General features: G+C 42.0%; 2 protein-coding genes across 5 annotated transcripts in view; one reads left to right on the top strand and one right to left on the bottom strand.

Moving 5' to 3' along the window:
- Nucleotides 1-16,066, bottom strand: part of INTS7 (integrator complex subunit 7) — a 40,299-nt gene extending 24,233 nt beyond the window's left edge. For all 3 annotated transcript variants that reach the window (XR_008436566.1, XR_008436565.1, XM_053974715.1), the window contains exons 1-13: nucleotides 15,976-16,066; nucleotides 15,694-15,823; nucleotides 14,694-14,840; nucleotides 12,030-12,167; nucleotides 11,509-11,555; nucleotides 10,808-11,007; nucleotides 9,592-9,714; nucleotides 6,892-7,009; nucleotides 5,799-5,933; nucleotides 5,109-5,206; nucleotides 4,201-4,440; nucleotides 3,410-3,547; nucleotides 2,481-2,687 (exon numbers count right to left, since the gene is read on the bottom strand). Coding sequence is in view for 1 of the 3 variants with exons in the window: in XM_053974715.1 (XP_053830690.1) it covers nucleotides 2,481-2,687; nucleotides 3,410-3,547; nucleotides 4,201-4,440; nucleotides 5,109-5,206; nucleotides 5,799-5,933; nucleotides 6,892-7,009; nucleotides 9,592-9,714; nucleotides 10,808-11,007; nucleotides 11,509-11,555; nucleotides 12,030-12,167; nucleotides 14,694-14,840; nucleotides 15,694-15,823; nucleotides 15,976-16,066 (1,812 nt within the window). In the remaining 2 variants the exon portion in view is untranslated. The remainder of the gene's footprint in view (nucleotides 1-2,480; nucleotides 2,688-3,409; nucleotides 3,548-4,200; nucleotides 4,441-5,108; nucleotides 5,207-5,798; nucleotides 5,934-6,891; nucleotides 7,010-9,591; nucleotides 9,715-10,807; nucleotides 11,008-11,508; nucleotides 11,556-12,029; nucleotides 12,168-14,693; nucleotides 14,841-15,693; nucleotides 15,824-15,975) is intronic.
- Nucleotides 16,067-16,278: 212 nt separating this feature from the next.
- DTL (denticleless E3 ubiquitin protein ligase homolog) overlaps nucleotides 16,279-25,912 on the top strand; it is a 167,069-nt gene continuing 157,435 nt past the window's right edge. For both annotated transcript variants that reach the window (XR_008436590.1, XM_053974792.1), the window contains exons 1-11: nucleotides 16,279-16,360; nucleotides 16,539-16,664; nucleotides 17,482-17,580; nucleotides 17,909-17,970; nucleotides 18,061-18,181; nucleotides 18,651-18,716; nucleotides 19,852-19,967; nucleotides 20,639-20,712; nucleotides 21,639-21,742; nucleotides 22,663-22,767; nucleotides 24,645-24,757. Coding sequence is in view for 1 of the 2 variants with exons in the window: in XM_053974792.1 (XP_053830767.1) it covers nucleotides 16,315-16,360; nucleotides 16,539-16,664; nucleotides 17,482-17,580; nucleotides 17,909-17,970; nucleotides 18,061-18,181; nucleotides 18,651-18,716; nucleotides 19,852-19,967; nucleotides 20,639-20,712; nucleotides 21,639-21,742; nucleotides 22,663-22,767; nucleotides 24,645-24,757 (1,032 nt within the window). In the remaining variant the exon portion in view is untranslated. The remainder of the gene's footprint in view (nucleotides 16,361-16,538; nucleotides 16,665-17,481; nucleotides 17,581-17,908; nucleotides 17,971-18,060; nucleotides 18,182-18,650; nucleotides 18,717-19,851; nucleotides 19,968-20,638; nucleotides 20,713-21,638; nucleotides 21,743-22,662; nucleotides 22,768-24,644; nucleotides 24,758-25,912) is intronic.

Below are 25,912 nucleotides of genomic sequence, written 5' to 3'. Positions count from 1 at the left end.
CCACTGCAACAAGTTTAAACTACTGAACTAGATTTCAACTGAAAAAATAAGACTATTTAATATTTAAACCATTAAGCCTCTCTTATCTATCACTTTGCTTTTCCTTCTCCAAGGGCACAAAAAAAAAAAAAAAATCCCTTTTGAACTGGAATTGTTCACTTTGTTTTGCAAGGATGGTTTCAGAAAAGCCTCAGTGGAAGAGGGCTACACTGCACTGTAATTGCTCTACAGGGACTACATGCTTTTAAAGAGTAAAGTACTCATATCAAAAAATCCAGACATTTTTACAGCACAAATTGGACTTGAATCTTGTAAATGGAAATACAAGCTTGTCTCATTAATACTGCAATTTACCTTATCTGCCATGGGCAGTAAGGGAGCTACAATTCTTTCTGAAAGTGACAGAAGTGTTTCTTTGGCTCAGCTGAGTTCTTCAAACAACACCACTTGCTCTCAACATATCTGGAATTGGTGCTACTTAACCAATTGGTGCTACTAAACCAGATGCTTTGTTCAAGTTTCTATCTTCTTTAGATTACCAGCAGTGAAAAATAATCCCAATGCTTCCAATGAGACACAGGATCTGTGCTAGAAAGAGCAGGACCCATGCAAAACCTTTGCTAACTCTACAACCAAGCACACAGCAAGACAGATGGGGACTGTGGTCAGTATGCTCCCTAAGTCCCTGTTCTCCCACAGGGAGAACCTCTTATCCATAAAGCAGAGGGACTTCCTTCCCTCAAGTGCACTAACTCCAATGAAAGAACATTGCAGTACGAGACAGAGTTTTATGTTCATCAAGGAGGAATTGAGAAATTTTCCGACAAGGCGCTGTCTGAACATTTCACTGTTGCTAAACTGGGCTGGCTGAACATCTGCAAGAGATTTACTGACACTGTGTTTTCCAGCTACAAAGTGGAGCAGCTACACAAGACTCATCACATGCACCACTGGTCTGTGGTACCAGCAGTGCTGAACCATGCTCTGCACTGAAACAGCAGCAACAGGAAAGCTCAAGTCAGAGGAAAGACAGCAAAAGCCTTCAGCAGGAAGGCTGCTGCAAGTCACATGCATTGTATGGCACTTTGTTCCCCTTGGAGAGGCTGAGTTCTACAGACAAGCAGCGAGTGGCTCCTTTTACAGCTGATACACTCAAGCACGGCTGGGAAATGAAATTGTCCAGAGTGATGCAACAAGTCAGAAACAACCAGCAGTAAAACCCAATTTCCTCCCCTCTAACCTACAAAACCTGTACTCACTCCTCTGGACCACAACCACCCATGAGGAGGGCACTGTGCCCAGAAAAGCACTATGTGCAACAGGAGCTGAAGTCAGCAAAAGAGATGAAGAGAGGAATCCTTCAACAGAAAAACAGCCCCAAACTCCGTGGAAGGGGTAATTGACAGTATGACCTATTTAAGCACGTTATTTTCCTGCCTGTATTAAATATTAACATCTAATTAGATGAGGTCCTCCTCTCAATGTCCTCTTGATGTTAGAGAAATCTTGAAGTGTTGAATTAAAAGCCTGATTCACTCAGCCAACAGTTAAAGACAAACACTTCAGGAATGATGGGTCTTTCAGAGGCCAATAGTAGAAAATTATGTCATTGCAGCTTATTCAGGGATGTTTTATTAAGAAATAGTAATATCTGAACTTTATTAAGCAGTAATGTCTGAATTGTCATAAATCCTAACTGTCCAGTAACTTAAACAACAAAGCAGCTTCACTGGAAAGGCATACAGAAACTGTATGTAAAGATTGCTTCATGGAAACTAAAACATGAAAGAAGGTATTGTGTGAAGCTGGATCATCTTTGCTTAAGATGCAACTTTACAGTAGGAACTGAAGGAACCTAATCATTAATGTTTTTGTTTACGTTCACAGACATCACACAGCTTCTTAGTACTTTAGAAGCAGAAAGTATTGGCATAAAAGCAGGTACCAGTTGGATTTATAAAACTGAATTGTCTTTCCTCTGCTTACTAGACTGCTTTTAGGATGCTGTGAGATCACATTGTCAAATAGAAGGCAACATGACATGAACTCAGCAGGAGGGAGGAAGACAATTGAATCCTTCTCTATATTTCAAGAAGACAGGAGCCAATTTAGGCCAATTCCCAGGCTTGACTGACTATTACAATAGCTTTTATTCACCCAAAGCAAGGAGTGGAAAACTAGAAGTATTATAACTTTAATTAAACAAGATCTGTCACATTCCATATGATCTGATCAAGGCAGGAAATGAGGGGTAGAGGGAGAAGAAAAAGCAAAAAGAGAAATCTAGCTAATCACACTTTGCTGAGTTACAGGTTCTTTTCTCTCAAGATGCAGTGCGTTACAACTGAGATGCCTGCAGAGGAGAACCAGAATCTGGCAGATGCCAGAGATACCTAAGAACTTTTCAGAGAGTTACGAACAGAACCCAAAGAGCCATGCTGCAGCACTCAGGAACATCACCACTAGAGATGTGTGCTGACCGTCAGCGACGCGATTCCTTTGTGGTAGGACTTTAAGGCTTCGGCGACGCAGGAGAGCGCAGAGCTGTAGTTGTCCTCCTGCAGGCCTGTCAGGCACTGCTCTGCATGGGAGAACTCCTTCAGGCTGTTCAGCCAGAAGTAGAAGTGCTCTGAAGCCACTTGGGTCAGCAGGCTCTGGTACAGTTCTCTGGCCATGTCGTGGTTGCCCTATAATGACAAGAATTTTTCTGAAAGGGGATGTGAAAGAAGGCTGGGGATTTCTATAAAACCTACACAAATAATAAAACAGGAACATCTCCAGAGCTATGCCCAGCTTAAAAATAGAAGTAGTGAAACTTTTTCCAATTATGTGATTGTGGCAATGCTAATAATAAATAAAAGCACAAGTGCTTACTTTATAGAAATACCAGCCTGTAAAAAAGTATAATATTTATTTACACAACATAATTCAATAAGATGAGAAAAAAACCCAGAAATTTACCTCAGCATCTCATACTAGGGTTTCTGTGTAATTCTAACCCAACTGTGAATTTACTTAAGGGAAAAGGGGAACAGTATATTTTTCTTTCTTTCTTCACATTGAAGGAAAGAGAACCATACATCAAGATGACCTTCACATTCTGAAGAGCAGTCAGACAATACAGATTAGGTATGTCCTCAAGAAAGTGCCAGGACATCACTTACTTCCTTTTCAAATACTTCAAAAGGACAAGTGAAAAAACCATTTTGTTGGGATGAATGTCCCAAATGACATATATCTGAGCCTGCATTCCAGGGAATTACGAGGGAAAGTGATTTTTATTTTTTTCCCCAATTCACTTCTTTCTCCCAAGTCCTACAATTTTCCTTATTTCCTTATCCCATTCAAAGAAGTCCCTGGCATTCCTTCAAACACAGCAAACCATTTTTCTCCAAGTATTTTCACTTACCATCCTGGAAGCCTGCCTGGCTATCCTGTAGGCTGTCCATCCATTGGAGGCATTCTCAAGCTGCTGCTTGATAACAGTTTTGATTTCTGTGGACAAAGCTTTCTGACTGGAAACAAATATCACGGTGGCAAGAGAAACCTATTAGAGAGTGCAGGAGTGAGAAAGTTATATTTCAGTAACTAAAGAAAAGAAGAAAAAAAAGTAATTTCTGTTTTATTTTGGGCTCAAAACTACAAAGAAGATTACATATATATATTTTAACTGCAAAACTTCTCAGTCATATATATTTTAAACAGTTACAGCAATCCAAGTATTTCTTGTAGATAAAAGTAACTTTCATTTAAAGAATCTCAACTCTGCCTTTTAGCTGAAATATTTCAAATGCTCCAAGTAAATTAATAGAAAGCTTGTAATTTATTTTCTAAAATTCAAATTCTTTTCCAAGTAGATGTGATGAAAGCATTTATATCTCTTACAGTATATTAAGTAATTTGCCTCAGAGCACCCTATATAAATGGAGCTAGCTGCCAGCTGGCCTTTAAACACTATTTTTGAGATACCCCAATAATTTCAATAGCCAGGTTTGTCTAAGCAGTGCCATCTGCTGGAAAATTTAATGGAATACACTGCATACTACAGCTCCAAGGAGTCAGAAGTTAAAACAAAATTGAAAATAGTAGCTACAGACTGGCACATCAACCTGGATACATAACAAATGCCTTAGCTGCCTTTTAAAATACAATCCATACCCAATTGTTTATACATACTTTATCCATCAAGGGAGGTCTTACCAAGAGTTCCTGCTTTTTATCTGTAGCAGATTGTCCAATTAATTTATAGAGGTCCATTAGGTCTCCTAGCATCCCATCTGCCAAGACAGGCAGCTGCATGGCAATGGCTGCCAGGCAGTGGCACATGAGGATCCTGGCATTGTCCTGGGCACTGTGCAGCTGTGCCAGCAGGGATTCCACCACGGACTGGCTCAGGTGAGGGCGGCACTTCACCAGCTTCACCATACAGGTCAGCGTGATCTGCAACTCACACAATCCACCAGTACCATCAACACAATGTCCTCAAAACCAAAAATGCCAGGCACACTTACTTAGCTGCAAACAGGACTGCAGGAACACAGATTTGGTATTTTCAGAACTATGTACTCTACAAAAGATGAGATTTTTCCAAGAGCCCAAGTCTTTATCCCTGAGCTACCAGCACTAAAACACATCACAAATTCAAGAAACATTAATAGTCTCTCACGCCACCAGCCTTAAGGTAAATAACTAGAAAAATTACTGATGGTTTCTGAAGTGGGAAAATAAGAATAATAATTTATAAAAATATTGTGATAATGTACATTGCATCTCCATCTCCAAAAAGCAAGTTGTCTCCAAGATTCTATTTGTCCTCCAGGACACCTTCACCCAATGTTCACGTTTTATTAGAGCTGTTCCTCTGAGAGGAATGCTCCCTGCCACCTGCAACAATCCTCTTACCCTAGAGCTGAGAGTAGTTGTACTATAGCTATGCTCAGTTTCTCTACTGCTCTGAACTCTTGATTATGGACAAACCAGAAGAATACTCTTTTCCCTCCAGTCTGTAATGCTTCCACAAGAAAGGATCTGGTGCACACCAGCCTCTCTGTTATACAAGCTGTTATTATAACTTACAGCTGTGAAGGGGAAGACAACAGTAAAGTCACCTTTAAGGTTGCCTGAGCTCCTGGGCTGTCATCTTGACTACAGAGAACAAGAAGAGCTTCTAAGCCAAAAACTGCATCTTGCTCCAAAGGCAGAAGATCTATAAAAAGAAAAAGAGTTAGTTTGTTCTCTGTCCTATTCTCTGACCATAGCTGGTGTAATGTTGCAGTCATGACAATTAAGAATCTTCCCAACACTTCTGCTTTGCTTTACTTTGATGAGAAACAATTCTGCCATTCCACATCTTGGGTAACTATTCGGCAGCCCCACTGACACTTGCAAAGCATGCATAAATCTTGGGACTAAGACTTCTAAATGCCCTGTTATTATTTTGCAACAGGCTCTGTGCTAAGGGCTTTCAAAGGTTGACCAACAGTTCACTAGTCTTACAGCAGAGGTAAAACATTTCTTCAAAACTAGTCTTCCAGCAAAGGTAAAAAAAGCATTCATCTAGCACTAGTTCTATTGTGGGCAGTAATTTTCTCTAAATGAGACAAAGATGGAACCTTCCCAAACATTCATAAGACCATACAGAGTATTCCTTACTAGACTGCAGTCCCCATTCTCCCCAACCAGCATGAGAGATCAAGACAGATTTACAGCCAGGTTCACAGACAGGACGAGCTAATCCACGTTAAGTGCATAAGCCTGACTGTAAACAGAGCCACTTCACTGCCCTTGCTTTCCCTTACCTTTTTCCTGGCAAGAGGCTGAGATATTGGTCAGAATTCTCACTCCATGAGCTGCAATGCCACGGTTATTATGGTAACAGCACTCCTGTGCTAGTTTTACCAAATCAAATGACCTTGCAGTTGTAGCTGCTGCTCCTAAATAAAAGTAAGGCAAATGGAACATAAAACTGCACAGTCTATAATACCATAGATCTTTAAGTACATTTCTGCAAAACCATTATATTGATTTAGGGTTTTTTCTTATGTTTAAACAATAGGATGAAAATATTTTTCTCTCTTTGGACAAACCCAGAGACTCTCTTATTCATGAACACTACACAAGTAAGACACATGAGAAAGAACATTTGGACCAAAAGGTTGATGTTTCAGGACTCAGAGAAATATTGCCTTTAAGAAATATTATGTCTGATTAAAAAAAGCTGGTGAGTCTATTAATTATTAAGCCATGCCAGAATGACTGAAGAGGATGTACTATTTTTCCATTTCTGCAGCCCATGTATTTGAGCTTATAACACTCATTTGGGCAGTCTGGCTTTCAAGAAGAAAAAAGAAAAGAGTGTGATCATAATCTTGAGAACAAGATACCTTGAATCACCTTTAAATGTCTACTCTTTTCCTACAATTTCTCCAGACTATTGTCACAAAGCAGAAAGGTGCATCTAGTACTGCTGTAGGTCAAAAGCCCACAACGGTGGCAGAGAAACATGCCAGTCCACTCTTACACCATGAAGCCTCCCTACTACTCAAAAATTATGCAAATCCATGGTTTCAAAGCACCTTAAGCAGACTGCAGGTCAGCTGTTTGAGAGGCAATATGCCCCATCACAAAATGAAGAAAACTTGAAGACCCAAAGGCAAAAACCCTTTTCAGATACCAAAGTACCCACAAAACAAAACCATCATTATTCATGACTATACAGTGTCCCATTTTACATTTTAAGTTTACATATGATGAACACAGTCTGACTCTCAGTGTTGTCAGGTTCAAAAACAGTTTTAGAAAATGCTACAAAGTGTTTAGATGAAACTCAGCAGCAGCAGAAAACCAAGCTCTTAAAATGCCAAAGATAACCATCTAATCCAGTTTTCTTACCTGGAGCACTGCTGAAGTACTGTTTAATGGCAATGGTGCCTGATAATGTGGAAAGAACAGATAACATGCCCATTTTCAAGCTGTCATATGGAGTGTTAAGAGCAGATTCACAGAGTGCCTAAAAATGAGTAGGAAAAAAATACAGAGGTAAGAAGTAGCATGACCTGTCTGTACGAAGAATTTAGTTGCACTTCTCTGAGAAGTTTTAAGAATCAATATTTTCCCACAGAAAATACTGTACTAAAATCAAAAGCCAAGTCCTCAAGCATCTGGTTTAAAGGACTGAAGATGTGGCTTGCAGAAGAGTGACAGTGGGTCCTATATGCTAGGAAACATCAATTATAAGTCATTCATTAATTAAAAATCACTGGCAAAAATATTATCTGGTCTCATTGATCCAATACTATAAAAGATTTTAAGACAGTTTCAGGCATACTGATTATTGTTACTGATTGTAACAATCTGCAAGGTTCTATATGAACATATGTCTCTAAAAAGCAAGGTTTCAAGTGTCATTTCCTTTAGCAGCACTGGTGTCCAACAGGAGTTTAATGTTCCTGATAAATAAATTAAAGTTTATTTTATGTTTTAACTCATTTGTAGTAGAACTCATGTCTTACTTTTGTGCCTTTTGCCAGATCTTATCACAGGCCTTATCACATTTAGGTTTGAATAACTCTTAAAATGCACATTGTTCTCAATTCCTTATGCCAACATTACCCATTCATAGTCATTCACTGGTTTTGGATACCCTTTTAGTCAAGAGGAGGGATAGTAATATGCAACATAAATAGAAAATATAAGTATGTTCTGCTTTAGAGTGTGCCAAAACTGAATGACAAAGAGCCAGTAATGGAATAAAGAAAAACAACAGAATTAGTTCCACAGAACATAAAAAACGCCCACAGTGTTCTCATCAGGTATATGTATTGTGTAAGGGCTAAATTCTAAACATATCTGTGATTTGTACCAGTTAGTATTTTATATTAGTATCTAATCCACTGAATAGAATGGCATCAACAGACAGAGGAAGACCTAATGATTGGGGTAGAAAATGAGTCTCAGTGTCTCCCAAGACACTGATGCTTTACTCCAGTGCTGTCACATCAGCTCTCAGGGTGTATCTGAAACAGTAACTGCGAAGACTGCCAGGAGTACAGAGGAATTAGCAGGATGGACTGCTCTAGGCAGCAACAGCTTCTGAAGCTGATGTCTACAAATCAGTAAAGCCTCCACAGTGCAAAAACCAAACTTCCCAACTGACCTACACAGGACAGACTTAAAATGCTTAAGTATTTTAATGCTTTTTGGTACAAAGGTACAAGAGGCAGGCCTTGCCAAGGGAAAAGGAGGGTTTGTTCCAGTCCTTGTTGTATAACATAGTATTTTGTTTATATTATCTCCCAAATGTTGGGAGAACAACTTCCCAACTCAAAATGTCTACTTGCTATTTCAGAGGTCAGAAAAACTCTAATTATTTTTGCATGCCATTCAGCAAGCAGCAGCAAGCTTCAGACAAGTAGTTTTGTTTTCACCTAGTCACTGGTTAAGTTCTGACATCAGTGGAACTTTTCTCTATGCATTTCAACCACCAGGACACCCACTTTACTTCAAAACACTATATGACAATGAAAGCCATGTTATCAACGTCTCACACTTGTACTGAGATAACTACTAATGAAATATGGGATAGAGTAGCATTTTCTTTGCAAAAATCCATAATTCCTTGAAATTCCTAAAAGGAAATAAATTTATGGAGTTAACCCATTATGAAGAATAAAGCAGTTCACTAAAGCAAAAAGCTCTGCACACTCCAAATCATCATCTCCAAGAACTGGGGAAAAAGCAGAACCTGCTTTATTTCTCACATGATTGTTAACAAAGACCTGCATAGTTTTTCCTCCCAGCTGCCTTATGCTCCAACAGGACAGAATCCAAGTAGCTTCCAAGAGTAACAAAAGCAAAGAAAAAATTACCAAGGAAAACGCAGAGCTGTAACCCTCTGCCATTAAGTTCTTGAAATATTTACTTTCCCATTAATCTAAACTGAAGTTATTTTCTGTAGTAATTTCTACAAGAAAAAGGGGAAGGAGAAAAAATTCATATGCAGCTGTGATTGAAAGAAGGCAGCAGTAGCATCTATAATAGAACAAAAGTTTTCCCAAATAGCACAGGTGCACTATAAACACCTTCTCATTGATACAACAGGAGTCACAAGGCTACTATTGCAAAAATCCCATTAATTCTAAGAAATGAAAAGAAATTCCATTTGTCTTTTCAAGTAACCCTTGCTGGATGACATGTTTTGACAAACCCTAAAAGCCGTTTTGCACCAGAGCATTGGTGTGTACCCACTGTGGTAAGATCAGTGTAAACATTCAGCTCTCATGTCTGTTACCTGAAATGGGTTTGTCAGATGGAAAAGCTACTTCCTCACTGTACAAAAGCCTCCTACATGGCACATGCCTTCCCTCAGTAACAATGCTTCAACTTTAATCCTTGAGTGTCAACTTACCCAACTGAAGATTCTGTGAGCTGCTCATTAATGCTTGGCTAGTCAGCTGGCAGAATAACATAACTTAAGGGTAGAGAGATGCATGTTATTCCTTTCTTTACCCCCCAAATTATTCCTCTGGAAAGAATTCTACAACTCCTTGGGAAGTTTCATAATAAACTTTAGCTTAAAAAAAGCATATAGACCTGAATATTTTCTCTGCTCCATGTATGTGGTGTCTTGTTGGCCAACAACTTCAAATCCTGGATTGCAAGTCTCTTCACGGCCTTCCTGGGGTCATTTTTCAAGTACTGCAACAAAAGTTGAATCTGCAAGAAAATAAATTCATTGCTTAAGAGTGATGGTACTAGAAGGAAGTATTTTCAAAAGCATTCAGGAAGAAATGTTGGGCACACTGAGACAAAACTAACTTGAGAAAAGTATGAACATGCCAGCCATGGTTTTTAGTCTCCATCCCTACCCTGGCTACATCAGTTATATGCAGTAATGGCTGTTGTGCTGCAGAAATACAGCCTAAATCTCCATGTTTGCTGCCATTAAAAAAAATAAAAGCAGCACATTAAGTGTTCTAATGTTGTTTCAGTAGACTTAGGTTCAGTACCATCAGAAGTATCATCTGAAATAGAGAAATGATCCACAGCAGAGTTTCAGACAGATGTTTCAGACAGATCAATGCCATTATCTAACAACCACAGACACCAGCCTTGCACAGCTGTACAGGGCTGAAAGAAAGCAAATAGATTTTCGTGACTCCTTTACAAAGATTAGCTGGATGAGTCTCAAGTGTCACTGTGTTCAGACCTGCTCTATAAATCACATCCACAAAGCTCATTATCAAAGCATAAAAAGCATTGTATTTTTCCATCACTGCTTTTCCATTACTTGGTTTGTAGTTCTGAATTTAAGGAATTGATTGAAATTCCTCAAAATTCTCCAAGAAATACACTTTAAATTCATTAAATATTCATGTGCTTGCATGAAAGAAAGGCAAAAGGGACACCCACAACCCAAGACAATATACAGAAGTGCAAAGTAAAGCGTGGCTTCCACAGGCAAGTTGAAGTCTTTTCAGAAAAAGTCAGAGTGTTTACTTTCCTGCATGCTGATCTATCCATGTTGATTTGAATCTCAGTGTTGATTTGAATCCCTGATTTAGAAAAAGACCTTTTATGAACTGTAAAAAAGGTGTAGTGTGTTTGAAACAGTCACCTGAAAATGGAACCAGAAAAGGCAAAAAATATGAAAGCAGCAGCAGTTTTCAGGGTATTCTTCTTCGACAGCACACAGGAGCAACCAACCCAGCACAGCCATCACTGTGTATTTTGATCAGCAGGCAGAATCCGAGTGCTTTTAAAATGTACTTTGTACTTCAAGAGGAAGACATGCCTTAGGAAGAGTTACCTGCTTGGGAATGTCAACCAAAGAAGAAGCAGCAAGAAGAGTAAAGGTGTGCAGGGTGACAATGACCATCTTGGTGGAGGGGTAGGATGTCACCAGCTGCTGCAGCAGCTGCCGGGAGCTGGAGGCCAGGCTGGCATCGTGGTGCATGTGCTGCAGAATAGGGATCAACTTCAGCTTCAAGTCCACAGGTGTGGCCAAACCTCAGTAAGGAAAGAAACACAGCCAGAGTTAGTCCTTGGGCTGGCTTTTTTTTGGCAGTGCTGAGGCACAGAGTACATCTGGCTTGCTACCACTGCTGAAAGGAGATTGTGCAAACACCTGCAGTGGCTTCAAATAACTCATGTTCTAGTAGGTGTGAAGTGACAGCACTGTCAAGCACTTTCATAGTTGTTTGAGAAAGCTGCTCCTTGCTTCACTGCAGGTAACACACAAATTAACTCATCTGAAGCAACCTATGAGAGTCTATGCAAGTTTATCCAACACACTACAGATGGGCTTTTATTCTGTACTAAACAGGTGCTTTGAAAACTTAAATTTTAGGAGGATTTAAGATAACCAGACAGACTATTGGTCAGATGATTTAAAAACTGGAATAATCTAAGGGCAACAGCATTCTGATATCTAGTATGTAAATATGAATAATGAAGAACTTTCAGAGAAATTAATGTTTTTCCTTTTTATCATTCACAATACATATGTACCTTGAATCATCTCACTGATTTTATTACATATTCCAACAGCAAAATCCCTGTGGAGAAAAGAAAGTACCAGGTGAAATGAAAAATAAAAAATTAAGTAATTAAAAACTGAAAAAAAATTGACTGAACTACCAAACAGAATTAAAAGTTACAGAAAAGAGTGCCTGCCAAAACCTAAGTCTTCTCAGAAACCCTGCACACAGGCACGACCAAATGAGAAAATGAAGGCTTTCAAAAACTGACAAGCAGCACTACATTTTGCTAATACAATTTCTGTAATATAATTCTGTGAGTTTGAGAACTGGAAGAGCAGCTTTAATCATGATTGAGCTTTCCATTTTAGAAAAAAAAAATCTGCTGAACTTGCATTCAGATTTCCTTACATCATTATTGCACATAATCGTTTTGCTATAAAGGACAGCACAACAGAAAATAGTAAGGTTTGTGAATGCCAGTGTTAATGGAGTTTCCATTCTCTGTAATATGAAAAAGTGAAAAAAAAAAAAAAAAAAAACAGTTCTTACTTAGATTGTGCAGAAAAGTTGGCAGCAGCAAATATAGCAGCTTCAACTTCCACATTATCATGGGAATCCAAACTCTGGCGAATACTGTGATGTGCATTCTTCCTTTCTGGAATGATAGATGCCATGCTGCCCAACATCCTACAGAAATAAAGCACAGCAAAATCAGGAAGAACGGTGATCATGAAGAAATTATGAAACCAAAGAAAAAATTAAAAAAGACTGGTTAAAAGGCTATGTTTATATAAATATGTGCTCTTTCATGACTATTACAGAAACAAGCAAATGCTAAAATTAAGCATCTAATTAAATGTAACAGATTTTGTCGTGTGGGTTGTGTCAGTGGTTTGATAAAATTTAACTACATTTTGATACCTTTTAGCATGAAATTGGCACAGTGAGAAACTTAAAAATTCTTTTAAAATTAAGAGTTCACTATGGCATGATTTATTTCCAACATCTTTCACTGATGTAAGATAAGGTTATTAGTGAAAAAAGTGCAACACTTTTTGTATAACTGCTAAAAAAAGCAGCAAATCAACCTATACTTTGCCAAAAATATTTCAAAGATAGCTTTCAGGCATATTTAGCATAATCCAATTAAAAGAAGAATAAATGTAGGGTTTATATTGAGGTAATTTTAGCTAGAGTTCTGTGCAAATATTTACACAGTTATCTAGCAATAAAATTCCACAAAGTTTTGTTTAAGCAGCTCTTTCTTTCAACATGTTCTTCCTTATTGATGCTATTCAAGGAGGACAAAAAAAATCAACAGAAGATTTCAAATTGAAACTGCTGAACCAACAGCTATTTTAACATTTGATGTATCCTGTGAATTCAGTAATTAAAATAGTTATGCAAACTGAGAGGATTCCTGGGACTTGTAGCAGCCTGTGAAGATAACCCTCAATGCCAGTCAACAACTGCAATCTTCTATTAGAGCACTGAACAGGAACTACAAAAAAACATGCAGACATATTGTATTTACAGATTTCTGAGACACCAGGGCATGAAGGCATAACCTCAAATGAAATATCAAAAGACAAAAAAAATGGACATTTGACCTAATCAATCAAAGCCCTGTTAAATGCTTCCATCTCCCAGTAGTGAAATCAGTAACAGTTCCAGATGGAGGCACAAGAAAAATATAAAGAAGAAAGACAAGTGCTCTCTTCACGTTTGAATTCACCTGCACAGGGGCTGGAAGATGCAGTTAAGAGGATCATGTTGGATAGCATTAGAGACAGAGACACCAAACCAGCCGGACAGTGACATGAAAGAGAGATTATTTTTGTTTTCCCACTTGATTCCCAGAAGTTCAAAGCAATAAGTAATACAACAGCATTTCCTTAGAAATTATTCATCAGAGATCAACTGGCAGTTCTAGCTAGGACAAGGCAGAATGAAAAGTATAGTGCAAGCATAATAAGGTTCGTGTAAGTTTTGGTTGCAAGTTAACAAAAACTATTTTGACACAAAAGGAAGCACTTTCACTTGGTCTAAAAGTATCCTAGGCAAGATGTGATATATTGCATATAGTTGCTGTCTGGGTTATGCATACAACAGCTTCAGTTTTCTTCTCTGGTGTACACAAAATTTCAACACTGCAAATTCTGTTTTGCCTGGGACCATCCACAAAATTCTTACCATCATAAATGGTTAATAACCTTGTTCTTCTTATCCACAAAATTCTCACCATCACAAGTGGTTAATTACCTCGTTCTTACCAATCCTTATCATTCACACCTTTGAAAAACAGATGTCTCTGTTTTTAGCTCTATGAGCAATTTATAAAAAGCCTCCTTTATTTCACTCACAAAATCACAGAACGGCCTGGGCTGGAAGGGACCTTAAAGATCATCTAGTTCCAAACCCCTTGCCATGGGCAGGGACATCTCCCAGTAGGCCAGGTTGCTCAAAGCCTCATCCAGCCTGGCCTTGGACACTTTCATGGATGAGGCATCCATAACTTCTCTGGGCAACCTGTTCCAGTGCCTCACTACACTCATAATAAAGAATTTTTTCCCAGTATCTTATCTAAACCTACTTTCTTGCAGTTTGAAGCCATTCCTCCTTGTCCTGTCACTACAGGCTCTCCATCGTTCTTGTAGGTTCCCTTCAGGTACTGGAAGGCCACAAACTAGGTCACCCCATACCCTTCTCTTCTCCAGGCTGAGCAATCCCAATTCTCTCAACATTTCCTCACAGGAGAGGTGCTCCATCCCATTAACCATCTCGGTTGCCTCCTCTGGACTCCCTCCAACAGGTCCATGTCCTTCCTGTGCTGGAGACCCCAGAGCTGGACACAGCACTGCAGGAGAGGTCTCAGCAGAGGAGTAGAGAGGCAGAATCCCCTTCCTTGGCCTGCTGCCCAGGCTCCTTTTGATGTAGCCCAAAACACATTTGGCTTTCTGGGCTGCCAGTGAACATTGCTGGGTCATGTCCAGCTTTTCATCCACCAGCACCCCCAAGTCCTCACCAGGGCTGCTCTTGATATGTTCATCCCCAGCCTGGACTGATACCAGGGGTTGCCCTGGCTCAGATGCAGTGCCTTGCACTTGGTCTTGTTATTCCAGGCAGGCACATTGATAGTTACCTACAGGTTTGAAGTAAATCAGAATCCTTCCCCAGATTTGAAGTAAATCAGATCAGTCATACCATACATACCGGAGTGTGATAGCCCGAGCCACTGGATCATTGCTATGGATTACTGAGAAAACTCTCTTGACAAATTCATCCACATTTAGGATCTTCTCTAAGTGCTTCTCACTCTGCTGAGTAACTTTCAGCACACACAGCCTCAGGAAGTTGTTCCTGTTAGAAAGCACACACGTTTCTTTGTCAGGCTATTTTGAAACAAAAATTCAAACACTTTAAATACTAAAATTATTTAACTACAACTTTTGGAGCAAATTAAAACAAGGAGTTATCTATGCTTTAGAAACATTTGAGTAGACTGATAGAGTAAAATAGAGACTGTTAACATACTATTGCTTTATTTTCTAGTTCAGGTAGTGTCAAACTAAAGCCCAGTTCCAGGGAAATGAACCTGCTGACACCAATGAGGAGGGGTGTAAGGAAATGCCTGTTTTGTGCACACACAGGGATCCAAATCTGCTGGAAAAACACATTCAAGACTAAGACAGAGAAGTCTTAATCACCACTGTCAAGTGCTGAGCAAATTTATTTTCCTTCCTGAAGACAAGAGTGAAGATTCCACAGCATCAGCATACACCTTTGTAAGCTTTTAAGAAGGAGCTTTGATTCCATTATATACATCACTACGACAGCAGGCACTTGGAAAAGCTATACTTCGAGCTTTGTTAGAGATTAAATTTGCACATGTGAGCATCCATCCATTTATGAGTTATGATTTGAATGTGCTTATGGAGCAAAACTTACACCAGTGAACTTAAACCAGTCAGGGAGAGAATCCTCAAATCAGGACAGATGGAAAGGAACTGTGTCCTTATGACTCACAGCCACTTAAGCCCACTAAAGAAGTGGAAAACAAGTTCCAGTCAAGCACAACTACAACAGACTGGGTACCACAACGGTGTTGGCAGGCAAGCACGACACGCCAGATTCCAACGCAGCGACACTCCAAGGCACAGTGCGTTCCCAGGGATCGGACTCGAACGGACAGGACCAGACCGGCAATACTCACCCCACTCTGAAAACATCGGCTAGCTTTAGGAACGCCGAGTTGATGAGAATGGGGAACGGGTATTTCTGGAACAGCCTCGGAAAACGAACGACGGCTTCGCACTGCTCCCCGAGCTTGCCGGACCTGAGGCCTAAAGGAGACAGCAGGAATCACCGCAGGTACCTCCAGCCCCGGCTCCTTCCTCCGCTCTCCGCCCTGGATAAAGCGGTAGGTTCCAACAGAACCCCCCACCCCAGCCCCGCTGCCCAGGGCGGCGACAACGCCGAGCCCGCGCGGGCCCACCTTTGTCCAGCTCCATGAGGGCGGAGTTGGCGTCCAGCTCCTGCTCGCCGTAGCCCGCGTCGGCCAGGAAGGACTTGGCGCTGGCCGCCATTGCTGCCGCTCGCCGCCGGCCCCGCGCACGCGCAGTCCTGCACCTGACCCCGCCTGCCCGGCGCGGCCGCGGGAACCGGCGGCGGGTGCGGCCTGGAGGCCCCGCCCACCCACCCGCGCCGCCCAATCAGAGGAGGCCGGCGCGGCGCGGCGCTCTCGCCGCTGGCCAATGAGGGCGCGCGGCGCGCTTGGCGGGCCGGTGGTTTGGCGGGAGCTGGCGCGGCGCGCGCCGGCCCTATCCCCGTGGCCATGCTGTGCCGCGCGCTGCTCCGCCGCGCCGCCGCCGCGCCCGCCCGTGAGTACCGCGCCTTCCCGCCGGCACCGCGCCTTCCCGCCGGCACCGCGCCTTCCCGCACGCCCTCCCTTCCCCATCCATCCCCGGCCGCCCGCACAGCCGCGGCGGCCGCCTTGCGGCTCGTGGCGCCCGAGCCTGTGGTGTCTGAGGCGCTTACTGTCCGTCTGTCCCGTTGTAGGTCGGTCCTCAGCGCTTCCCCTGCAGCATCTCTTGGACAGCTACCAGTGCAGCCGAGAAGATGACCACCTGTCTTACGGGGGAACGGGAATGCCAGTCCCTCCTTTCGGCTGCACCTTTTCTACAGGTAAATTCACCTCCTGAAAGACCTTTTGTGGGGCCAGGGTATGGGCTCTGTTGTCAGCAGTTTCTTGTTTTAAAGTGAGCTTGCTCCCACATGTGATAAACTTTGGCTCGTGGTGCACCTAGAAACTGATGGAAAGTATTCCCTCAAAGAAGCAACTGTAAAGCATTTATTTTAGTGTCTCTTTGTTTCATCTGTGTGTGTTTCAAGGTATGTCCTCTTGGTGACAGTGTGAGGCTACATAGGTGAAAAACTGGGCTTTGTTCAAAATATATAAAAGTTATAATAGGGTGGAGAACATTAGGTAGAAATCAGAGGTGGATGGATGTCACCAGGCACTTACACACAGCATTTCCCCATGATGGAGGAAAGGAGTAAGCAATGGAGCTCCTGGATCTTTAGGGCAAAACTTCTTCATTCGTTGTACTCTAGTTTTGGCATGAGATTTTACATTTCTCTAAGGTGGGTTTCTGCTTTTCCAAGTCAGATCATGGAAAATGCTGAAGGCTGTAGATGATAGGTACTCTAGATAGAGGAAACTGCTAGAAAACTGCTATAGCTGGTGAAAGAGGTATTGTCTCAAAAGTTGTTTCTGGAGCCATTTGATTGCCCATGTATAGTCATTCTAGAACGGAACATCTAGAAAAAATGCTTGCTAGTATTTCTGTATTTTAACAGTTAGGTTGCTATGTAAATGCTGTTTATTTCACAGCTTTATGTTTGCTGCATTCCCTATTTAAAGCAGTAGTGGCTTTCACAAAGAGCATGGGCAGGATTTTGTATTAGCTACATAATATAATACGTTTCAATTTGTTTTCAGCCCCAAATTTGGAGCACGTCCTGGCAGTTGCAAATGAAGAAGGGTTTGTTAGACTGTATGATACTGAAGCACAGACCACCAGCAAGCTCATCTTTAAAGGTAAATGCTGTAAAGAAGGTGATGTTCATTTGATGTGACAAGTGTGGGGTTTGCTGGAATCAAAGAGAGCTTTTTGCAAGTCCTTAAAATGTAAATTGTAGGCAGTACGTTATTCTTTCCACGTAGTTTGCTGAGTCTTCTTTACAAAGCAGCAACATGAATGTGCTCTTAAATCAGCAGTAGTAGATGAATTGTTCTGTATTGTCTTTCATGCCTAAGGCAAACTGCTGACAAGATTTCTGATTTCAGCGACCGATGTCATTTAGTCTTCTGCAAAATACCATGCTGCAATGCACTGAACTAATCTTGGCTTTTGTTTTCTTGTTAGAATGGCAGGCTCACTCAAATGCTGTGTTTGACCTTGCCTGGGTGCCAGGGGAACACAGGATTGTAAGTAGTCTTTTGCCATCTTTTTTTTTTTTAATGCTTTGGCAATTGTGTACAGAAAATGACTTAAGCTTTTTATTTTTCCCTCTGAAGGTCACTGCTTCAGGAGATCAGACAGCCAAGGTGTGGGATGTGAGAGCTGGCGAGCTTCTTGGCATATGCAAAGGGCACCAGTGTAGCCTCAAGTCAGTTGCTTTTTCTAGATTTGAGAAAGGTAAATGTTGATATTCCCTGTTGTCTGTTTTTTCCTTCTTCTTTATCCCTGGCAAAGTATTTTAAGGGCTGAAAAAGGTCTTTGGAAACTGACAGGTACCAATAGCACAGGCCTGAGCAGTGACCCAGCCAGGAAAGCAAAACTGTCTAGTTGGAACTTGATGGTGTCCTAATGCTAAAATCTGTACATTTCTATCGTGGGCAGAGATAAGATAGGATATCTGCTTCCATACCCAAGTGTGTGAATATGCTTTCCATGAGCTGGTTTCTCTAGTGGGAGTAAGAAAAGGATAGTAAGAGAAAGGGAACAAGTCAAAAAGCATGGCAAAACAATGGTCTGAGTTTTATATTTCCAGGACTGCCATCACAAGTGTTGGGACAGAAGAGCCAGAGGTACATAGATGGCATTGTACTGCATTCAGTTAATTAAATGAATGCTTTTGGAAGCTAATAACACTTTTTTCTCTCAGCTGTTTTCTGTACTGGAGGGAGAGATGGAAACATCATGGTTTGGGATACCAGGTGCAACAAGAAAGGTAAATAAACTTTCAGATATGTATCAAAAAAGCTTGGTATCTCATGTAAAAGGACTGCTCAGATGGACTTGTTGGACTGATACTTTTGATTACAATGTAGGCAGCAGAGGATTCTCAGATAACTGTACTGCTTTAGGTGCTGTAAGAGGATGGAATAGGTATCTCTGCTATCTATGTATAATATATTTCTCCACTTTGCAGCAGTCCCAGATGTGCAGCATCAAACCACAGGCTGGTTTGATAATTCCCTGTGTGTAGGTAAAGAGATGAGGCTGTATAGAATACATCCCTGCTTGGGCAGTGCAAAAGCAGATGAGATAGGAGAGATTGCTTAGGTCAGAGCCATCCAGAGGAGTGAGGAAAAGCTGGAAAGGCTCCTGCCAGAGTAGGAAGGAAGGCAGAAAGTGTAGGAAAAAAGAGCTTGTGAGTGCTGGTAGCAACTGAATATATTGTGGGAACACCTACTATAAATATGTGAGTTCATTCTGCTCCTCCGTTTCCTGGAGCTTTTCCTGCTCCAGCCCCTTCCCCTTATGCCATTTCCCAGTTCCCTGCTCTGCCACAGCAGTTTCTTTGCCTGAACATATCTTGCTCTTCCATCTGTCCCAGGTTCCCTGGCTTTTCAAGCAGGCAAGCGAAGGAAAAATTTATTGACTCCACATGATTGAAGTGGAAGGTGTAGGAAAAAAAAAGAGTAGAAAAGTCGCCTTACTCTAGTAAGGCAGTACATTTCATAAGGTAATAGACAAAAGGCTGAACAGGAAATTACAAAATAGAGTAGAAAAGCACTGGAAATCTTCCAGTGAGCACAGTTCTGCTTGGGATGAGGTGGGTTGAGCACTCAGACCAGGGTGCATGTGAAAAATAGACCAAGGGGTAATAATTTCCAAAGGCAGCCTGCCTAGATCAGTTTTAGTTTCATTGTCCATGCTACACTGACCTCTGCAGTTTTTTGCACTGTGTTCTTGTCACTGGTTTTGTATGTAAGTAATTTTTGTTTTCAGAATACATGAATGATTTCAAAGGTTAACCTGAGCTACCTTTTAGGACTGATCCCAAGGTGATGCCTATTTTATTAAAGTGATAGCAAAATTGCATGTAAACTACTAATTGAAATGTCTTTGATTTCTTTCAGATGGCTTTTACAGGCAGGTAAATCAAATCAGTGGAGCACACAATGTGGCTGACAAGCAGACTCCTTCCAAACCAAAGAAGAAGAGGCAGAACTTAAGAGGACTTGCTCCTTTGGTGGTGGGTACCTGCGCAATAAATAAAATGTCTCTTCTGGGGACAGTGTTATTCACAGAATTCTTCCTGAGTAAATATAGTGAGAAATATGTGGCTTGTATGTGGTAAATGCTTCCATTTATCTTTGTGGAGATAGGGTTTTTTGTCATGGTCATTTGCAATGGCTAATTTTAGACATTATTTAGTTGCCTAACAGCCCACATGCCTAAAAGCCAACTTTGGGCAAATGTTATGTGAAAATACATGGGGGATTTTTTCCCTCCCCAGGGAGGAAAGGAGTGGTCAGCATTCCCTTTTTGAGGAGAGAGATATGGAAAGTTGTAATTTTTTTTCTGTCTTTTTTTTACCCCCTTAATTTGACCAGACAAATTCTGCCTTACTGGAGTAAGACCTGATCATTTTTAATCTATTAAACTTTGGGATGAAGGCAGCTCTCTTATCTGTGAGCTGAAAGATGTAATTTCAAACTGCTGCCCAAACACTTATCTCTCAGTGGCAATTTCTCTGGTGGGAGTGTTCAAAGCATTGTTGTGTCCTAAATGACATCTGCTGTTTCTGTGTTCTGCTGCCTGGCTAGGAGGAGGCTTTCCCTGTGTTCATATGGCCTTGAACTAAGCAGCAAGATCTTGCTGACCTTAAAAGAAATTAAAGTTCTTTTTTCTTCTCTTTTTAAGGATTTCCAGCAGAGTGTAACTGTGGTGCTGCTTCAGGATGAGCATACTCTTATCTCTGCAGGAGCTGTTGATGGGTAAGGAGGGAGGATGCCTGCTTTCCTGTCTATTCTGTGTGCTCAGTGGCATAAAAAGATTGGCAAATTTTCTCACTCAGTGGCCAAGAAGGCTATAGCTACTGCTAGGTGGAATCAGTAGCTATGCTGCCAGCTTGTATTGGCTTTACTTCCTTACTGGAGATTGCAGTACTGGACAAACTGTGATATGTGGTAAATGCTCATTTTAGTCTTAGCTGTGGGGCAGAATGAGCAATTCTTCCTTCTCTCTTTTCTCATGGACTTATGAGACCACACATAGACAGACTATTGTTAGACAGCCTTTATGGATGTGAGTGGGTGGTCAGGGCCTGGACATGTGTAGGCGTGCTTGAGAAAATGTTGCTTTGAGTTACAAAAGATGCATTCTCTTAGGTGCCAGATCTCTTGGAGGGATCAAGCATCTTGGAGCTTGAGCAAACTGTCTTATTGATCAGCATGGAAATGATCCTCTTGGACTCGATTCTTTAGCAGGTTCCATGTGGTCAGAGCCTTTCTGAGGCAGATAAGATTGACTCTCCTGCCTATGGTTCATGACAGAGACTTGCTGCCGACGAGCAAGTAAAAAAATTGGAAGCCTTAATTTTTAAAACTACAAACTAAAACTACTAGTCAGAAGTATAAATGCATCCACATATTTCCTTTTACTAGTTGAAGGAAGTTGGCTTCTAGGCTCTTTTTCTGTCTTGTGTTAGTTACAGAAGGCAGTGCTGCCTCCTCACCCATGGCCAGCAGAGCGATTGTTCGGCTTTCAGCATGGCTCTGCTCTGCTCCTGCTCAGGTGTTGTCTCCTTAGCACTGGATACCCCTCAGTCATGAGCAACCTGGCTTCCTGTGCTCTTAAAAGGCTTTATCAGCATGGAAAGGGAAATTTGGAAGCTGAAGACACTTGTGCTTTTCTATTCCAGCGTGATCAAAGTGTGGGACTTGCGCAGGAACTACGCCGCTTTCCGTCAGGACCCGCTGCCCCTCAGGTCCTTCTGCTACCCTGGAACCAGCACTCGCAAGCTTGGTGAGCACAGGACATGGATTTGTGAGAGTGCAGAGTGAATTTAAGAAGTACTCTCAGCGACATTTGTCTTTATAGTAAATCGTTGACCAGACTGGCAAACTCTGCAGGGTATTTTGATTGCCAATACCAAATTTTCAAGTTGAAGAGTGAGCATGCCTGACTTTTATATCACTGCAGCAATGATAAAAACTTGTAGAAGCTTCAGCAGTGTATTTTCATAAACAGAGCTGAGGAACAGTAGAGCTCTTGATGAGGAATTTAGCTAGTCACTTTGATAAATTCAGATTGAACTTCCTTTGCATTGTATCTTGCAAAGACAACAGACTGGACTGGGTTTTTATATTATCACCTCTTGAAACTGTTACCAAAACCGATAGCTCACTTGTTCGTGTTTCTCTGTCTTTTTTGTACCTTTAATGCCTTACAATGCTCTGATGCAACACAATAATTCCTGATGATTTGTGTGATCAATGTGGTAATGGTCAGTGTCACTCCCAAGGAGATAGTTGGGAAATAATTTCCCTGCACGGGAAGATTTTTCTTGAACCTGAATCACTAGCAAATCAGAGAATGGCTTGTTCTACCAAAGCATGAGGGTTTCTATTTATTTTTGGTCTCTGCTTCTACAATTGGTTGTTCCTGTTATCTGTTTGAAACTATCAAATAAATCACTTGCCTGTTCTGAAGTTGCAATTCCTTTCTAAATCCTTTCCCTGAATCCTCAGGGAAATGTAGAAAATGTTGATGTTATTCTAGAAAAATTTCTTCTTCAGCAAGTGCTCTGTCAAACATAGAAACTTTACCATGACAATCTCAAACATGTTACAGATCCTTTCCAAATTTCCTTCTCTGGGCATTTCTTTGAGAATGTCTCTTTTCCAAATTTTTTTCTTCTGAAGAGCTTCTCTCTTTCTCTGTAGGATATTCTAGCCTGGTTTTGGATTCCACTGGTGCTAATCTGTTTGCTAACTGCACTGATGACAGTATCTACATGTTCAATATGACAAGTTTAAGGACCACTCCAGGTAAGCATGATATCTGTGGAAATAGCTGCAAAAAGCATAGATGATACAGAGCGTGGAAAGGCAAGTTTGTCCCTCTGACACAGAGAGACAGAGACCAGGTTCAACACTGGAAGGAAACCTATTCCATGCTCTTACTTCTGAAGCTATGAAGGACAGATCCACATTTTGTGTTAAGCCATCCACATAAAATTAATAGCAGATAGAGGTTCACCCAGACAGACACTGCTGGTAGTTTGCATGTTAGCTCTAGTTACCCAGTGAGGAATGGCTTCTATCCAGCCTGAAGCAAGTTTGAACCCTCTGCTTACTGGCAGTCACTGATTTATCAGACTTTTAGATCCACTGAAAGTGATCACCTGATAACTTCGGATATTTTAAGGTCTTTTCAGTTTAACTTATACCACAGTTTCTGGAAGAAAGGATCCACAGCATATTGAGGTGCTTCATCCTTTCAGATTCCTTCAGCACTGAATCTGTGACCTTTACGTGCACAAGATGGCCCTGAGCCTTTGGTGCACGAAGCTGTTTTGCCATAGGCTGGTGGCAAAACTTGTTAGATGCATTCTAGCCAGACACATAATTTATTTTCCATTGCCTTTTCTCAGTCTCTCAGTTAACTGAAATGAAATGAACAATGCTTCCTTCTGTCTGCTCTTCAGGAAGGCAGTCTGGTGGGTGGGAATGCTTCCAGAGCGGGGAAGTGCTGCGAGTAGTAAATGTTAATAGCTTGCTTGTTGAGATTAACCCCGGGTGCTGCCACCGGCCGCTCTGTGGGGACGGGCTGCCTGGCCTGTCCCTCAAGGAGCAGGCTCTGGCCAGCACAGCCCTCGGCCTCCTCACGGAGCTCTTGCCTTGTGTGTGCAGCCGAGGCGAGCAGCCCCATGCTCCAGCTGGACGGAGCTGCTGTGCCGTGGCTCCCGCAGAGGGCAGCGCCTGCCCGCCCTTGTGCCGCCTCAGCACGGCTGCAGCTGCTCCTATCCAGCACTGGGGCGGCTCTAGTTCGTCAGGAAATCCTCCTGCAGCAGCACTTGCTGCCTGGTTTAGGGGGGGATTCGCTGTCTGATGGCCACTGCACTGTGAGAGCTGTGGGCAAAAAACCAAGGGGTCTTGCAACTCTTCACAGGGCACTGAAGGCGGCCACGTGTCCTCTTGGTCTGTGGGTTGTTTCCTCTGCGAGAGCCTCTACTAAAATAGGGCTGGAGGAGAGGGAGCCAGCCCAGCCTGGGGCTGTCCTGGGAAACTTGCGCTTTGTGCCCCGTGAGAGGACAGGACATGGTGCAGCCAAGCACTCCAGATCGCACTCGGCTCTCGTGCCGGCGGAAGGCTGTGTCGTAGGGGAATGTCCGCCATTTGGGGTGATGCTTTCGAGGCTTTAGCAAGCACTGCTAAGGTTTTAAATACAGGAGAGCGTGACTGGCAAAATACAAGTTTTATTGACGAAATAAAGCTGCTGGCAGTGGGAGGAAGGAGCAGCCAGTGCCTTTGTTGCCACCTGTGTGGAAGAAGGCTTCTGCTGCAGGGCTTGTTGATGGAGCGGGACTGGTGATGGCAGCTGAGGGAGGAGGAGACAGGGAACCTGAACCAGAGGAGTGGGGCAGCCCAGGTGAGGGGCTGAGTCTGCTTGTGATATGGGTCAAGGCAGAGCTTTAATGAAACTGCCATTGGTTTGTTTGGGAAGCCTGAAGGGTTCCAGTTGAATAATAAAAACTTCCTGCTGCTAGAGCCCCAGAGCAAGGGAGCAGTGCAACCACTTTCTCCAAAGGATATGTGGCTAGGCAAGAAAAGCCTGTAAGATCAGCCCTCCTTGCACAACTGACTCCAGGGCTATGCATTGAGTGGGCTTTTACTTATTTTATTTTTTTATTTTCTCTTCACAGTGGCAGTTTTCAGTGGACACCAGAATTCAACCTTTTACATCAAATCCAGCACCAGCCCAGATGACCAGTTCCTGGTCAGTGGCTCGAGTGACTGCAACGCGTACATCTGGAAGGTGAAGCAATGGGGGGAGCTGCTTTTGCTTTTCATGTTCACACAGAACACTCCTTGCTTCCCAAACCTACCCAAAGCAGCATGGGGTTAGCTCCTGGCATGTTGTGCCTGGAATGTGTATGTTGCTGTCAAGGCTTCGTGTAATTGTTTAATGTAAAACAGAGCTAACCTCCTGCCATCAGGACATCTCTCATCACTGCTGCTTATTGCAAATTACTGCTCTTAATCTGGTTTTAATGGACATTAAAATCCTCTTTCAGTCCTGTTGATTCAGGCAGCTATGACAAGTAGACAGACAGTTCTTGGTTCATAGTTAGCAATGGAGCACATTAGCAGAAACCTAAAAGTTTAATTGTTTTAAAGAGTACTCTTTCTCTCCACCTCTCCCTTTTCCATCTCCTGCTTCAGACATAGCTTTTTCTCATGCTTAATTTACAGTAGTTAAAGCCTTTGTATTACAACAAGGGCTCAGCCAGAGCCTTCAGCAAAATTCCAAAGCACTGTCTGACAGCTGAGGGGTTTCATTGCTTAACATCTTTGCAGTGACGTGTAGGAAATGCAAATGTCACCAAGATAGCAGTAGGCACCTCAGAGTAAGGCATGCTTCAAGTTCTGTTCTTCATGTTCCTCATATGGAACAGAGTGGACTTACTGAAGTAGAATAGACAGAAACCACAGGTGACTGTCTATTTCATGTTTGGGATAATTTTTATGGAATGTTGACTTGTGCATCCATTTCACAATGAGTTTGAAAGTAAAATACAAACCTCTCAGAGGAGAGGGTTAGCCTGCTGAGGTTGTGGTTTGAGCATGTATCCTCTTTATTTTGGAGAACACTTGGAAGCAGCTGGGTTGCTTACTCAGTGGCAGGAGTATGGTGGCAGGATTACTGTGCCAAGTGGTGCAATTTTAACCTTCCTCGTGTTCTGTGCAAATTCAGCAAAAATGCCTGTGTGAACTTGAGTTGCACATTCTGCATTCATGTGTTTTGATACTTTCTTGGAACACAGGCTGGGACTCAGTTGAGAGTATTCAAGGATGTCAATTTATCTCAAAATTTAAGCATTTGAGCACACCTAAAATGAATTCATGTACAGAAGGCTTCTTTTGCTATCACATAGGAGTGACAAATCGTATTGCATATTTATAAAATAAT

The sequence above is a fragment of the Vidua macroura genome, chromosome 3, assembly GCF_024509145.1.
Source record: "Vidua macroura isolate BioBank_ID:100142 chromosome 3, ASM2450914v1, whole genome shotgun sequence".
NCBI lineage: Eukaryota > Metazoa > Chordata > Aves > Passeriformes > Viduidae > Vidua > Vidua macroura.
Note: the sequence above shows the minus strand (reverse complement) of the source record. Positions and strands in the feature narration are given on the sequence as shown.